The 16732-nt window shown below is 38.8% G+C and overlaps 1 protein-coding gene across 1 annotated transcript; it reads right to left on the reverse strand.

Annotated features, from left to right (window-relative positions):
* Positions 1-796: 796 nt before the first annotated feature.
* Positions 797-2667, reverse strand: LOC144212838 (small ribosomal subunit protein uS17m-like). Its single transcript, XM_077740995.1, has 2 exons — positions 2479-2667; positions 797-1871 (listed from the first exon to the last, which is right to left on the reverse strand). The coding sequence occupies exons 1-2, from the start codon at positions 2599-2601 to the stop codon at positions 1590-1592; spliced, it is 405 nt and encodes a 134-aa protein (XP_077597121.1). The 5' UTR covers positions 2602-2667; the 3' UTR covers positions 797-1589.
* Between the last annotated feature and the right edge of the window lie 14065 nt (positions 2668-16732).

Here is a 16732-nt window from a genome sequence, read left to right on the forward strand (position 1 = left end):
TGTTAAATAATTAATTAACAAATATGTAAAAGTAGATAAATAAGTAGTCAACACAGATAATTATAGTCACATGAATAAGTATTATATATTAATGCTAAATAATAAATCAATAAATAAGTAATGGTAGATAGATAAGTAGGAACAAAGAGACTAAAGTGGTTAGCAGTAAGTCTTGATTAGGTTTGAAGAGAAATATTTCCAAAAATCACATGTATCTTCTTTTATTCTTTTTTAAAAAGTAGGTTTTAAAAGTATCTTCTGGTTTGGAGACAGGCTGTCTTTGGAAGCAGAGCTGTAGTCAATGAAGAGCATTCTGGCATAGCTCCCTTTTTTCTCCAGGCGATCAGTGCAGCGTTGAGGGCAGGGGTTATTGCATCTTCAATGGATCCAATTGGCCAATATGCAAACTGATGCTGGTGATGGATGAGGGAAAGACAGGCTTTATGTGTTTCAGTATCAATTTTTCAAAACTTTGGATATGGTATCTCGAGGACTGGACTTGGCCACCTCTGCCTTAAGTTATTTGCCTGGTATTCCATCCAGTCCTGTGGCCTTCCTGGGGTTGACTGCACGGAGCAGATCTCTCAGTCCACTACCTTCACAGTTAGGTCCTCTGCGAGTACCGCATCTGAGTCACAATATGTGTCGCTGCTCGGCCCTTGTAGTTAGTGATGGAGCGTACGCTCTGCCACATTGTTTGGGGTATGTAAGGTTGCCCTTCTATCTTCGCCTTGTAGTCTGCTTTGGTAGCCTCTCCTTGGATTGGCGCGACATGAGCTGAAGAGTGATCTGAATATATGCTGCAACCATCCTTGTTTTAATGAATGAATGCTTTGAACATTATTAACTACACTGATGAGTCAGAAAAAAAGTTTTGTTTCCATGTCGTTACAAAAGATAGATTTTGACTGGGACAATAAGCAGTGAATGAGTGCACTCCTTTGATGGTATTTAGGTGTACCAGCTATTAAAACCTGATCAATGCCATTCCTCCCAGTTCAAAGGATTTGTCTCAGGTGACCCTCCATTAGCAGAGAATGAGTTCAAAACAAGTTTACAGTTTACAGCACAGAACATTGACACATTTTATATAGTTAGTTTGGGATCGTATCACCTGTCAGAACAGCTGCAAATAGGTAGATTTCTTTCAGTTTAAGCAACATTTTGCCAAAAACATATGCAGATGAATTATAATAAGCAATCTGCTTTAGTAGTAATAGGATGAAATGAAATAGCTTGATTCTGAATTAAGTACAATGATTCTGAATTTAATACATAGCTATAGTCAAGCATCTCTATTATACAGAAACTCATTGTAATACATTTGATTTCTTCAAAATTCAAACTTGACAAATAGTTCAAATTTTATTTTAAGATTAGACTGAAAATACACGTGATGAATGGTGTGTTTGAAAAATCACCGTGTACCTACTTGTATAGATTCTGTCTGCCCAGTATTCTATATGGAAACAACCTAAGCCATGAAAAATGCTTTGCAAAAGTCACTGAATAATGGCAACATGGCACGGCTGTCTCACAGATTTGAAATTAAAATCTGTGTCTCCCGCCTTCCTGTGTGCAGCTATTTGTTAATTTGAGATGTCTGCAGAAATGTTCAAGCTTTGCACTTTCTGGGCCAAAGTCACAGAATCATCTTTAAGGTCATCCAACGGCTCCAGAAATTCATTGCTGGCAACACGCTTCCCCGTCAACGGATCCACCACGCGGCCCACCTTGTAGATCACCTGCGCCAGCTCGTGTTTGACATGTTTGGAGCGTGGCTCAGGCAGAGCTTTGAGCAGCACCACATCACCCATTTCGCACTGCTGCGTGGCGTCGTGGGCAAAGTATGTCTTTCTCCGGTTGTAGTACTGCAAGGAAAGAATAAACTTTCAATCAGGGGTTTCCAAACGCTCTTAGAAAAATCAACGGATACAAGTGTCTTCAAATTAGTGAAATATGATCACTCAAACCTAGCATGTCCAGTTAAAGGGGATTTGATTGCTAGAACTGTCAATGGCAGTGAATGAGTTAAAGAGTTACCAGAAAAAATACCCCGAGTCATGAGGACACTGAAAAATAATCTATCATTAATTTCAATTTGTTGACAGGATTTTACCTGCTGAGCAAATTAATTGACACTTTCTAGTCTGACTAGATCCATCTAGTGTGGAAGTGGAGATGTGCAGCAATGTAGGCTGCAGTTAAGCTTCTTGTGCGGACAATGTTCAACGACAACTGTCACATTACTGCGGCTCAATAAAAATGGGACAGTTGGCCGCGAGCTGTAGTCTAAACGCCCCTTATTTAATTATGTCAGCAATGCACTCCCAGTTAAAATGGATGGGACATCTTTATTTGTCAGAAGTATCTTGTGAATTTACAACGAAGTGTGTTTGACTTTGCGTACGATTCAAAGAGTCATTTGCCTTCCAAATGCACGATGTACAACGCCGGTATACTAGAGTGTGTGCTCACCTTGAGCAGGTAGGGGTCCAGTACGAGCCGGGTGACGCGCACTTTGGCGGTTTTGTACATTTTCGTTCCTATTACTCGGCCGATGATCCATTTAGCGTGGACGGATGCCTGCTTCACGGACATTCTTCCACATGTATAGATAATACCAAGTAAATCACTGCTAAAAATAAGGCGGGAATTATATGTGTATTCGGGTAAACACAACGATAATCTGACGGGTTAAGTACGGAAAATGTTGAACTAAAAGGTCACACGATCTTGGTCCTATTTCTGTTTCTTCCCCGGTGCCATGCGCGGCCACTTTTGATGACGTCGATACAGCGAACCAAAATGGACAAATGAGTAGATTTCGCCTAAATAATTTTGATAGACGCATTATTTGTAAAACAACCAGCTGACTGGTTTTCATATTTATTCTCTTCTCTCACCTAATTTTCTGAACCGATCTAACCATATTTGGGTCGCGGGGGTGCTGGAGCCGTCGTGAGCTCTAACATTGGACACTCTGGAAGTGCTATGATCTTTCAATGAGGTCATGCCTACTTTTGTATGTGTTGTACCCCTGAATTTACGGGGTATGACATTTTATAAAATAAATAAATAAAAAGTATTCCACTTGAACTTCAACATTGGCACTTTATTTTCTCTCATCTCATTTTCGCTTTATCCTAATTTGGGTCGCGGGGGCTGCTGGAGCCTATCCCAACGGACTCCAGGCCAGAGGCTAGGGACATCCTGAAGCGGTGGCCAGCCGATTGCGGACAATCATGCACACTCACAGTCATCACTAGGAGCAATTTAGAGTGTCCCATCAGCCTCTATGAATGGGTGTGCATGGCTGTCCGTCTCCTTGTGCCTTGCATTCCGCTGGCCACCGATACAAGGTGGGATAGGCCCCAGCACTCCCGCGAGTGATAAAGTCAGGCTTTTTAACAAAAAGATGGCTGTGTTAAGACCTACCGTGTGCATGCATGTACATCTATGTGAATGTATATATGCAACACGCTTATTTATTCATATATTTATTCATGTATTTATTTATTAACTTACTTATTACCTATCTATATATTTCTAAAATGCCTTTCCTATTTCTGCATCCTCACTCTCGTGCTACTGTGACAACGAAATTTCCCGAATACGGGATGAATAAAGTTATCCAATCCAAAGTGGTGTCCTTTGCTTTTAATTTTATTTTCATTAATTTATCATGCCGCACATCCTCGAAAGGGTTGCGGGGGTTGTTGGAGCGTAACCCAGCTGAATTTGGGTGAAAAGCAGACTGCATTGCACCCAAAACTGTTCATCAGTTAGCCCCAGAGCACACAGAGAGACAAACAACAATCCACATTCACAATCATACAGTCATCAGCGGGAATAAAGTCCACGACTGCCTGCACCGAAATCAGGCAAGTGAACCCCTACACCACGAGGCAGCCAATCTTATGTTGATTATTGGAAATCGTTATATGTACAATACGAGTGGTTCCAAATTCTTCCAAAATGTTGGTTGTAGAATTTAGACAAATACTCTTAAACTGACAAATAAGACTAGTATTTCAACATTGTATACCTGAGCAAGCTATCCAAGTGGCTTGTAGAGACAGATAATTGTGCCACCAGAAACTTAATCTGAATTCCCAAACATAATCTGAATTGCTAAACTTGAATTTGAATTACTTAAATTCAACTGTTTAATTATAAAAAGTGCAATTATTTTCAGATTTAAAAAAAAGTAGAGCATGATTACTATTGAACATGTGCATTAAACCATCTAACAAATACAACCACAAAAACAAATCTTTCAAGCAATGAACTCTGCATTTGACTTCAATAAACGTCCACTCCAAAATTGATAGGACATGCAAGACTTTGTAGTTTTAAGACAAAAAAACATTGCTAAAGTGAGCTGAAAAAAGGACAGATCAAGCAAGAAAGGTGCTAAATTGGTATTAGTAAAAGTGGAGATGGAAAACAGAAAATAGTAAAAATAAAATAATTAAAAAAGAACTTTCTTGTTGAGCTCCAAGAAGCGAGCAGCAATAGTGAGAGCCAAAGTGTTAGCCTTTTAAGGCAGCCAGTGCCTAGACGCTTACTTCTCCCCCATGACTTCACTGCTGGAATCACGTCACCCCTCGCGCACTCACCCACTCTTCTTATTATTCTTATTATAGTTTTTATCATTATGATCACACGTGATTACAATATTTATCCCTCGCTAATCTGGCAGCCGGTGCAAATATTTGTAGAGCGTATGACGTTGCACATGTTTGTCATGTTTCCAACGACAACACGCTTATCACACGTCTACTCCAATAACAATTTTTGCACCTTTTTTTCTCTTTGCGGTCATGTTACAAGACAAGCTTAGCGGTGAGCAGCTGCGATTGTTTGTTTAACACATCAAAAAGTCATGAGAACCATGGAGAAAAAATGGCGGAGGGGTTCATGTTCCAGTCCTTTAAAAAAAAAAGAAATCTAATTATTCTGGACAGTCAGGCAGTTTGAATCCTTGTTTCTGGGGAGGAAAAAATGCTGCATTTTGCATTAGTTGGTAGCTGTAAGTCACATAATTTCGACTGCCTTTGAGGGAAACTGTGCCATTTCAACTTGACTTGAAGTTACCAAATATGGTTCTTATTATATTGTCGCTATAGTGTGGAGGGAAGGGGCTGGGCTTCGTACTAAACAAGAGGAAAAACGTGAATTCAATGAAAGATGAGTGCACAAAGCTCGAGAACAAAGGACGACCACATTTGAACGTTACGTCATACTCGACATGGTGGACAAGCAGCATGGGAATCTGCCTAACCAACGGAGAAATCGATTGACGATGTCTTGGTTTGATGACATCATCATCACAAAACCAGTGTTGAAATTAAAAAAAAATCCCCACATTGACACTTTTTATGCAAAAATCTCTTTGATTGGTTGCAAAGACCACCATGTGTCAACCTCGTGTATTTTGGGTGTTAAAGCGGGTCAAAGGTAACAATATGTTAGCACTTTGCAGGATTCAAACATCAAGCAAGGAGGATTGCCAAATATTGGCAAGCTGTGACATCATCTGCTGCCAAACGTGACCCCCGACTGTGGTCCCTTTGCGGGTGTTTGGGAGTTCCTGAAGTCCCATTTAAATCCCCAGCTATTAGGTGACTGCCGCCAATGTGCTTTGCATTTACTCACTCGGCTCTTTGCTTTTTCTCCGTCTGTAGTGAGCGCAAAACATGATGTGATATTACACGGCGGATGGTCCTTTTAAGCTCACTAGTGACCAGTCAGCAAAACCAAAAAAGGACAAGAATAAAAAGCACATTCCGACGTAGGAACCAAAACATATGTACACTGGCATGAGGGTCTGGCGTCACACACAGAAAAGAAAAACATTCAAGTTTGTTAAATTAGCAAGATGTCAAGTGGTCACCATGTTTTTACCACAATGCAAAAAGCAAATTTGATAATCCATCCTTTTTTGTCCCATATTGACTGATCATCATCATCATTATCCCGGTATTTATTAATTCATTTCATTTTCTGAACCGCTTTATCCTCACTAGGTTCAAGGGGGCCGATATTAGGGCACGAGGAGACAAACAAACATTCGCACCTAGGGTCAATTTAGAGTGTCCAATAAGCCTACCATGCATGTTGTTTGGAATCTTCGAGGAATCCGGAGTACCTAGAGAAAACCCACGCAGGCCCAGAAAGAACATGCTCCACACAGGTGCACCGACCTGGATTCAAACCCAGGACCCCAGAGCTGTGAGGCTGACGCACTAACCACCCATATTTATTTAACTTGATGTTTATATTGTGCTCTACCGTATAATTAAGAAGAATCTGTAATGAAAATGTAAGAACAAAAGCAAAGTTCAACTTTTTAACAAACACCTCGTTTTACTCTGATTGGATGTTGTCAGGCACATTTTACTGAGGAAATATGCGCAGGTCTGATCACCAAAATCAAGTCTATGAAACATGATTGTTCTATATGTGCTATACATTTATCTATTTAGGCGAAGTGACAACTATTGCATCTTAAGAAGAAATCATTTTGTCACAGAACATATTAGCTGCTCCTGAAAAACATCAGGCACACCATGGTAGTCACTTTTTCACACTTACCACATTTTTAATATCTTCACACAGTAATTGCTTTAAAGTGCATGGGTTTCTAAATGTGTTTGCCAAACATTTAATAAAGGCGATGTAAAAAATTCCACTGAAAGTCTGTTCAGTGTTCAAATAAGCCCTTTTAGTCCAATTACAGGATTGAGGCATTCATTTGCCGGCACATACACTTATACACACACAAAATATGTGTATGCGGATGACCTCATACAACATTGCAGATGTGTGTTCCATTGACGATGATAGATGTCCAATTCAGTTTGAATAGGAGCAACTGGAAGCCATTATTCGTCCAGGGTCAAAATAGAAAGAACGTCTATTGCCATGAGTGGCACTGAAAAAATTCACTCATGCGTCTGAATGATTAGACGCCTTCTAAAGATAATTTCCAACGTATTTATGATGCATATAAATGTTGATGTCACGCTGAGACTTTACAAGCTGGAGTAACTCTGGCCATGTTTTGGATTTTCGCTGGCAGGCACAGCACAAAACTAAATATTGTGCAGACAAGTCTCCAACTTTGCCAAATAAGACCCCACCTTCGTAAGAAAAAAAAAAAAAACCTTGTGCTCCCACTCGGTTGGGACGACTTACAAAACATCACATTAAAGTGAGATGTTGTTTACATGTATGCACGCACAAATAAAGTTACTGTGAATAATGTCCAGATTTTTCACAATAAAGCTACGTATCACAAAAAAAAATGTCGGGGGGTTGCTTATAAGCGACATGTGCAAAAATGTTCAAATATATTGGAGGTTGGAGGTCAGGAGTTGTTCTGTTGGATTTCTGAACAATTATGTGACATGAGACTTTGTCACAGAATTAAAACAACAACAAATGCAATATAATGTTAATGTGGGGCTTTAATCACTGCCTCTGTCAAAAGTGTCAGTTTGGGAGCTCATGTGAGAGTGTTTTGCACAGAGATAAGTCAATGCCAAAGTCTACAAAAACGATAAGACCTATTAGATAAACACTGAAAAGCATTTGTTTTAATTGAAGTCCCATCAGCTTCGAGTATGCAAAGAAATGTGCTCCTTTATCATGTTTGTCATTTCTGTGTCGATTACGCATTTGTTATCAAGTGGTTCTCATTGCGAGCTGGCGCCGAGACAAATGTCTCGCGAACACTGTTTCTTGTGCAGTCAGGTGCATGTTAGACACATTGAGGATTGGTCGCCATCAGCACCTGCCTCACAACAAAGACTAGCTATCTACATCACCTAAAGAGTGAGAAACCTAAATGTATATAAGTTGGATCTACAAACAGTTGCTGCTAAATATTCTGTAGGACTATCAGCCACCCGATGGTGTGGTGGTTCATACACCTGACATTCGATTCCTGCTCAGTGACGGTGTTATTATGGGTACAAATGGTTGTCTGTCTTTGTGTCTGCACTCTAAATGAGTGGGAATCAGTGTCGGCAATGGTTTGCTATGGTGGCTCCAGCACCCTTTGACCCATAGCAGGATAAGCGGTGCTGCAAATTAATGAAGGATTTTGTGTCATTATCGACTGTGTAAATATTTATTGCTTCTGAGCAGCAATGAACTCACCAGAACTGATGCAAGAATCCATGAATGAATTTCAGAATGATGTCATTGCTTGTTGTTTAGTCTCCTTTGCAAACTCAACAGTCACTTGCCAAACTTGAAAAAGATGAGGAAACACACCTGAAGAGCTTTAAAATCACCCCTGCTAATACTACACCTGGAATGAACTCTTTCACAGCCAATATGTTTAGGTGCATTTGCAAAAATTGACCTCCCAGTCCTAAAATCATTATGCACTGACCAGTTGCCGTTGTCACGAATATTTGACCGTCCTTAAATGTCATACATGTGTGAACTGAGCTGTCTTTGTTTCATGTTGTCGCATTTTTGCCTGCAAATGTTGTTGACCTTGTGGCGTTTGTTTGACTTTGCAGCTTATTATTGTTGTTGTTAGCATGTTGCTAAGCTCCCACAGCGTGATGATGTTGGTTGCTCAAATAAAGCTTCTTATGGCCGCCATGATTCATGAGACTTTCCAGCATGCGTAATGGCCACCTATCGAATGTCAGACCGCTTGTAAAGTGCGCCACTTGAGCACCATTTCCTGTTGCTGTGAACCCAACAGCGGGTCGCTCGGATTTGATTGACACTTTCAGCACCTGCGCAAATGAATGGACAGACCAATAAACACGTCGAAGCTGAGTCACAACATGCAAGCGGCGTCACGGCACACATGACCGCATCCTGGCGAATGACCCCAAAACCCCCTAAAACCTGGACGCTCTTCAACAAGACCACCACTGCAAAAATAGAAACATAAACGGCACAAGGCAACATGGCGACTGGTACAAAGTGACATCCAGAACCTGTGACAACACGAGAACATGTAACAAGCATGGCAAGAAATTATGATAAACCAGATTTTCTCACATGCAAGCCGGATTTATAACAAAAAATGTAAGGAACAAGTGTACGGCTAACATGCGCAAAAGACTCTTTTTCACCAGTAGATGTTGGCAATTTAACATTTACTATTTGTTGATTATTTTCTGTTTTGCAGTAAGAAAATACATTTTTGTTCAGAACATTTCTAATTTTCTTATGATGTTGAATCTAATAATGTGCTTTTGATTCATACCATATCTCAGAAATACCACGTGCAATTTTTCTTACGATTTTCCCTTAACCAATTTCCAAATTGATTTATATCGGTGCATGGCATCTCATGATGTTACGAGACTATGAATAATTAATGACAACAGGAAAGTAATCGTTAAACTCAGTAGTTGCCACTGAAGTGACAGACCTTTAATCTATTTTTTAATCTATTTATCTTTGTAACCTGTTCTGTGTAGATTATTGGATATGCAAACTGGTCCTCAATTGACGTGAACGCCTTTTTCAATAGAAAATTGAATAGAGTACATGGTACATGGCTATAAATAGCGTTATGAGTAGCGCTTAGTAGTTAATCATAGTTGATTTGCTTGTGTAGCTATAAATTATGACTGATAATCTGCAATGAAAACAAATGATTATTCATTGACTACAATTATCAATTTCGCTGAAACCTCATCAATTGGCAGTTAATGACTTAAGAACACATTGTAAAAAGGCAAAGAAAATATGAAATCAGAGTGTGGAATAGGTGCAAAGTGGGAAAAAGTTGGCACTTTGGAAGTAAGGAATGTACCACCGTTCCTAAGCCACCAGACGTTACCTAACATCTCTGTTAAGAAACAGGGACTGCCTCCCTTTCTGACTGTACAAGGAGATAACATTGACAAATAGCAGACCTCAACAAAACGATGCCAACTTAGCATGTGCTACGCTTGAAAATGTTGCCTCTAATAATTATCTGTCTCATTTTTTTTCAAGCTGTTTTTTGTTTTTTTACTTGTACATCCTTCCCATGACTCATAAGAACCCCTCCGAATCTCACTGGAGGGTAGAACAACAGGCAATAGAGCAGTCAGCCTTACACAAACACGCCAGACAGAAATAATCCATCATCATGTCAACACACAACCAGATGCAAAAGTCTTGGGACGCAGACGAAGCCGTCAATTCGGCTGTCAAACTCCCCTTAAAGCACAGGTGGTCGACTACGTGTATACATGTCCAATTGATCTGCAATCATCCACTCATTTCTGACTCCCCAATTGAAATGTTTTGAGAAAATATTGTTGTTCAATCTTGAGTTTTAAAATTTTGTCCATCAGTGTTGGTCATTTTTGACTTTTTAGCCATGACGCTGATTGAAGGAGCATTTTGGCAAGTGACATTTTTGCTCAGGCAGCAGGTGCTTGTCAATATGGCTGCCACAAGCGATTTTCAAAGTCAACAAATCATAGAATACACTGAGGAAACAAAAACATTCTGTTGATTGAGTCATTCAATTAAAATTGGCATGTTAAGCCCAACCAAGTAAGCAGATCCCTGTTCTCCATAGTTTATCTATTTCCAATGTACAGTAGCGATAGTGTTAAATAAACATTGCCAAATCTACATCTATTTGGGGCAGACTCGCTAAACAATGAATCGATTATCAAAAATCTTGATATTTACCATATTTCCACGACTATAAGGCGCACTTAAAAGTCTTAAATTTTCTCCAAAATAGACAGTGCACCTTATAATCCAGTGTGCCTTATATATGGAAAAAACAGAAACCCAAAAACGAAAAACCACCACTGTCGGATATTAAAAAAACACAAACGCCTGAACTGAAACAATGTTGTTGAATATGCAGATCAGCCATCTTAGTTTGCAAAATCTTCCATAATATAGCTCCTCCCCCACTGCAAGATTTTATACAAAAAAATCCAAAACATCAACAATGGCTGGCTCTAGAGGTGGCTGTGTAATGAGTGCTTCATACCTGGAAGTCAATAGCAATTACCGTATTTTCACGACTATACAGCGCACTTCAAAGTCTTACATTTTCTCCAAAATAGTCAGTGCGCCTTATAATACAGTGTGCCTTATAATACAGTGCGCCTTATATATGGAAAAAATGTCATTCATTGAGGGTGCGCCTTATAATGCGGTGCGCCTAATAGTCGTGAAAATACGGTATTTTGTAATATTTGCTGTTTTTGTTTTGTGTCTGAATTAAATGCTGCAGTTGTGAAAGAGCTGTGGAAGAAAACTCGAGTTTTGTACTTGTGCTGTTTTGTAACGGTGACAAACATCAATGCGGGATGGAAAGAGTACAAGTGGAAGCAGGTCACTTCCTCCATGGCACCACAAATTTGTTATTTTCAACCTTTTACGACGCAATGAATAGGCGCTCTGTGACACTCAGGCACACCCGGGCGTCCGCTTTTTCGAAGATACGGATGCCGCTGTATCACGCCACGCTTCTGCTGGGATTCAAGATTGATTGATGTACTTGCACGCGCCAAACATACGTGTGCGCGTATGAACATGCGGCTGACATGTAGACGCTGTTGACTGCTACAGGTGTGACTGAGATGATGTCACACTCACTTAAGGATGTGAGCGCAGTGGAAAGCAGCACTTACGCACACTAAACACACACACCCACACACAATGTAGTGAGGGCACCAAGTGTGTTTGTGCATTTAAATTCAGGGGCTTCTTGTTAAGTTTTGAATAAGGCCCTTCTTTCTTTTAAAGTTTTACATAAAAGGCAAGAACTTGACTCACTCACTTCCAGTGACGGTAAAAGACACCCATCCCATTTAAACTGAGCTGGAAATCCAAATAAATTGGACGTCCATCGGTTTAAATGGAAGTCGACTACAAATGACAAAATGAATTTAAAACAAAATTGCGAAATAATGTTCGAATTCATTTGTTGTTGTTGACAAAATGTTGTTGAACATAACAACATCAGCCATTTTCTTTGTACTATATTTATTTGTATTACCAAAAAATGTGTCCTGGGTTCAAACCCCGGTCAGGTTCTCCTGTGTGGAGTTTGAATTTTCTCCCCTGGCCTTCATGGGTTTCCTTCGGGTGCTCCGGTTTCCTCCCATATTCCAAAAACATGCATTGTAGGCTGATTGGACACTCTAAATTGCCCCTAGGTATGGGTGTGAGTGTGTATGGTTGTGGGTCTCCTTGTTCCCTGTGATCGACTGGCCACTGATTCAGGATGTCCCGTGCCTTTGGCCTGGAGTCAGCTGGGATAGGCTTCAGCACCCCCTGCGGTTGAAAAAATCAGATGAGATGAGAGACTGAAAAATGCCAATGTTCAAGTTCAGAATAAATACTTTTTAAAATGTTTTTTTTTTTTTTTTTTTTTACAAAATGCCATACAGAAGTTCTTGTGACCTCATTTGAAGATCATAGCACTTCCAGAGAGTCCAAAGGTAGAGCTCATGAAGTCAAAGGGATGTATGTTTAAGCACACACACATGTACAGGTTAACCATGAAGCACATGTTAGCGAGCAAATAATTTTTTTTTTTTCGTGATTCCTTTCTTCTCTTGAGCTGGGTGGTGTTTCAGAACATAACTATGCACTGACATCAACACAACTAAGGATTGACACAAATGTATCACACGTCAACTTTTGGCATGTAAACTTACTGCTGCTGAATACAGTCTTGTGACCTCACATGACTTTGCATGGCAGTTGCGGTTGGCTCCATAGCGTAACGACATCTTTCGCTAAAAAGACAACCGACCATGTCTTCTGACGTATCACCGAGCTTTACCAAATTTAATTTAGTTAGTCAGCAAAATGACGCAGTTTGGCATAATAGCTGCTATTGCATAACTTCTCCATTTTGTAAAGCTCCAAAAGTCCTGGTGATGCTAGTGGATGTCGTGTTGTCAATTTATTTCATGTAAGAGTTCAATTACTTTTTGCTTGGTCTTTGGGTGAAAGACAGACTACACCTTAGACTGGGTGCCGTAGGGCAAAGAGAGAAACCGACAACCATTCGCATCCACAAGTCAGGTGAGCGAGCCACTACACCATCAGGTGTCTCTTATTCAATGATATTTTCATAATTTGCCATGGGCTGCAGTTGGCCCTGAGGACGTAGTTTGAATACCCCTGTAGTAGTCAGAAAGTTTTGTGTTTTCGAGCTCAGATTTCCTTTCTGGGTCATCATTTTTAATACAAAAAAAAAGAAATTCCAATACATAGTTTTTTCTCCTAATCTATCAGCCTGTCCTTCCATTTCTCCCTTCCTAGTTTTGGTCTATTAGTCTCGAAGTGCTCCCTCAACATCTCCGGCTTCCACTCTCCTGGCAGCAAGACGGCAACTAAATGTGTGCAGTGTGTGTTTGTTTTCATGAGGTGATCCAATGTGTTTTCTCTGCTTGTCTATCTTGGTGAGCGTCCGCAGTCCAATTAAAGAGCACGTCCGTCTAGCTGGCCGGACCCCCCTGACGGGCACAGTCTGACACCTCCTTCCCCGTCAAGGCCTGGAGGAAGCTCGGCGGGATAAAACTGGCTCGCACAGAGAAGGCCAGGACATTTGTGAGCAGGATGGCAGGAGGGATGCTGAGTTTGTACCTCAGAGGCGCCCCCGCCCTGGCCGTGGCCGTGACTCTGCTGGCGTTGTGCGGACCCACGTTGCAAGGAGGTAAGCGTCCAGCTTTTTTGTTTTTTACACGCACAAGTTTGACTTTCAAGCTTATTTTTTTTTAATACTTGAAAGGCAGTCAACTGTTTTTTTGTTTTATTATTATACCATATGATTATGCCAAACATTCTCAAACTAAAACACGTGATACCCTCCAAATTGCAAGTGGTAACATAATAGTTATCAAAAGTCTGAAGGCTTTAATTGCTGATGTTTCAATATTATATTGACTGCCAATTGATCACATCTGACCCATTTGAACTGCATAAAAATAGATTATACGTCTAACGATTTTACTCCACATGACTGCTTTTTGGTAATTAACAAGAAAAAAGCAGCAGTTCTGGTCACCATATACCTAAACATCACATTTTGGACCACTATTTGTCTTTGGTATCGTGCATCTGTGGCCACCATGCATGGTAGGCTGATTGGACACTCTAAATTGCCCCTAGGTATGAGTGTGAGCATGAATGGTTGTCCGTCTCCTTGTGACATGCAATTGACTGGCCACCAATTCAGGGTGTCTGTGGCCCGAAGTCAGCTGGGATAGGCTCCAGTCGCACAAAACCCTAGTGAGTTCAGAAAATGAGATGGTTTATATATATATATATATATATATATATATATATATATATATATATATATATATATATATATATATATATATATATATATATATATATATATATATATATATATATATATATATATATATATATATATATATATATATATATATATATATATATATATATATATATATATATATATATATATATATATATATATATATATATATATATATATATATATATATATATATATATATATATATATATATATATATATATATATATATATATATATATATATATATATATATATACATCACATATATAGAGATGAGATGGTTTATATATATATATATATATATATATATATATATATATATATATATATATATATATATATATATATATATATATATATATAAACCATCTCATTTTCTGAACTGCTTTATCCTCACTAGGGTTATGTGCGACTGGAGCCTATCCCAGCTGACTTCGGGCCACAGACACCCTGAATTGGTGGCCAGTCAATTGCATGTCACAAGGGTGTCTGTGGCCTGAAGTCAGCTGGGATAGGCTCCAGTCGCACATAACCCTAGTGAGGATAAAGCAGTTCAGAAAATGAAATGGTTTATATATATATATATATATATATATATATATATATATATATATATATATATATATATATATATATATATATATATATATATATATATATATATATATATATATATATATATATATATATATATATATATATATATATATATATATATATATATATATATATATATATATATATATATATATATATATATATATATGTATATATGAAAAAGATGAAAAAAATTATGAATGAGAACTTTTTTTCCTTTTTAAAATTTTAAAATAAATTGGAAAAGAAACAAGCAGTGAAAACATTTTAAAAAAATAAAACAGATAAAATATTTAATCTAACTCACTGCCTGGCATTCCGAGATCCATCCAACGCTGCTTCAAATTAGCATTAGTAAAGCTCTTTTGATTAGATTCCTATATGAGAGATGGCTATGAACAATGAGTGCTTTAGAAGCTTTCACACAAATTGGGAAAAAAAAGTGTTTTTTCAGGTGTTAACAGCTGACCAGTTCATAAACATGTGATATAATACAAACACATACAGTACCTTTAGTATGTTCATTTTTTTGCAAATCTCCTAATTAAGTTTTTTTTTTTAGTTTAGGAGCTGCAGCAGCTCATTAAAATATTTAATTAGGAAACATTAGTGCGCACACAATAAAACAGACACACAAACAATGGGGGCCCAAGATGTAGATTCTAAAACCGATGTCCATTCGTTGCTTTGGAAAAGTATTTTTTAAGGAATTATGAACCGTATCATTCGCATTTCAGAGCCAGTATATATAGTGTTCAACTAGAATGATGCCAACATTAATGCATAGCAGTGTAAAAACACGGTGCAAACCTGTATAGCAGTGATTCTTAAATAGCGGTCAGCATCCCCCTATGACGGAGCAAAACGATACCCGGGTGCTTGTGACTTAAAAAACTGCGTGACTAGAATAAAGTGTCATTGCACATTGTAAATACACAAGAAGTAAAGCAGCGAGCACTGTTAGCTTCAGATAAAGTGGCCTACTAAAAAAATGCTTTTTTTTTTGTTTCAGACAAAAATGTTAAATCAAATGTTCATTCATTTTCTGAATCGCTTTGTTCTCACAATGATTGCGGGGGGTGCTGGAACCTATCCCAGCTGACTTTGGGCAAGAGGCGGGGGACGCTCTGAATTGTTGGCCAGCCAATCGCAGAGCACGAGGAGACATATAACCATTCATTCCCGCACTCATACCTGGGGGCAACCAGCCTAACATGCATGTTTTTGGAATGAGGGAGGAGACCAGAGTACCCAGAGAAAACCCATGGGGAGAACATGCAATGCCGAAGTATGAACCACTCAACCCTGGGCCGCCCCTATGTTAAATGTTAGATGGGTTAATAAATGTAGCCTTTATTGCTGTTCTATACACTTTTTCTTTTCTTTCATTTTAACAAGGCTACAATCTTATGCGGAGGTGTAATTTTATAGAAAAATGATATTCTTCGGTTGTGGGTGCAAGAAATATTGAATTTGAGCAAGCTGGTCAACTGAAAATAATTGAAATGCACTGCTATACAGAAACAAAAGCTGCAACAATGTAACTTTTTATGTTACTTTCTAAGTGACAGTAATTTGTGATGATGACAATACTAATAATAATTGCTTGCAGTAGGCACCTTGATAATAGGATGGATTTGTGCTCCAAGCAAATTACAACTTTTAGCGGAGTAGTTTGGGTTCCAGCGGGGAATTGCAGTGCACATTAAATGCAACAAAGATGTTGCAATGCGATCAGTAATCAAATTCTTCAGGAATCCCTATAGGCTGCAAGCAAATTTAAAAAAAATGTTTTATGGGAGTTGTTTGGGTTCGAGCAGAGTCCTCTGG

Source organism: Stigmatopora nigra, chromosome 19 (assembly GCF_051989575.1).
Source record: "Stigmatopora nigra isolate UIUO_SnigA chromosome 19, RoL_Snig_1.1, whole genome shotgun sequence".
In the NCBI taxonomy this organism is placed as follows: domain Eukaryota; kingdom Metazoa; phylum Chordata; class Actinopteri; order Syngnathiformes; family Syngnathidae; genus Stigmatopora; species Stigmatopora nigra.

Excerpts from the sequence above, each read along its gene's own strand:
- LOC144212838 (XM_077740995.1), bottom strand. The coding sequence starts at position 2,601 with ATGTCCGTGAAGCAGGCATCCGTCCACGCTAAATGGATCATCGGCCGA. Across the intron at positions 1,872-2,478 it reads TGGACCCCTACCTGCTCAAG|TACTACAACCGGAGAAAGAC; the intron begins GTGAGCACACAC and ends CTTTCCTTGCAG.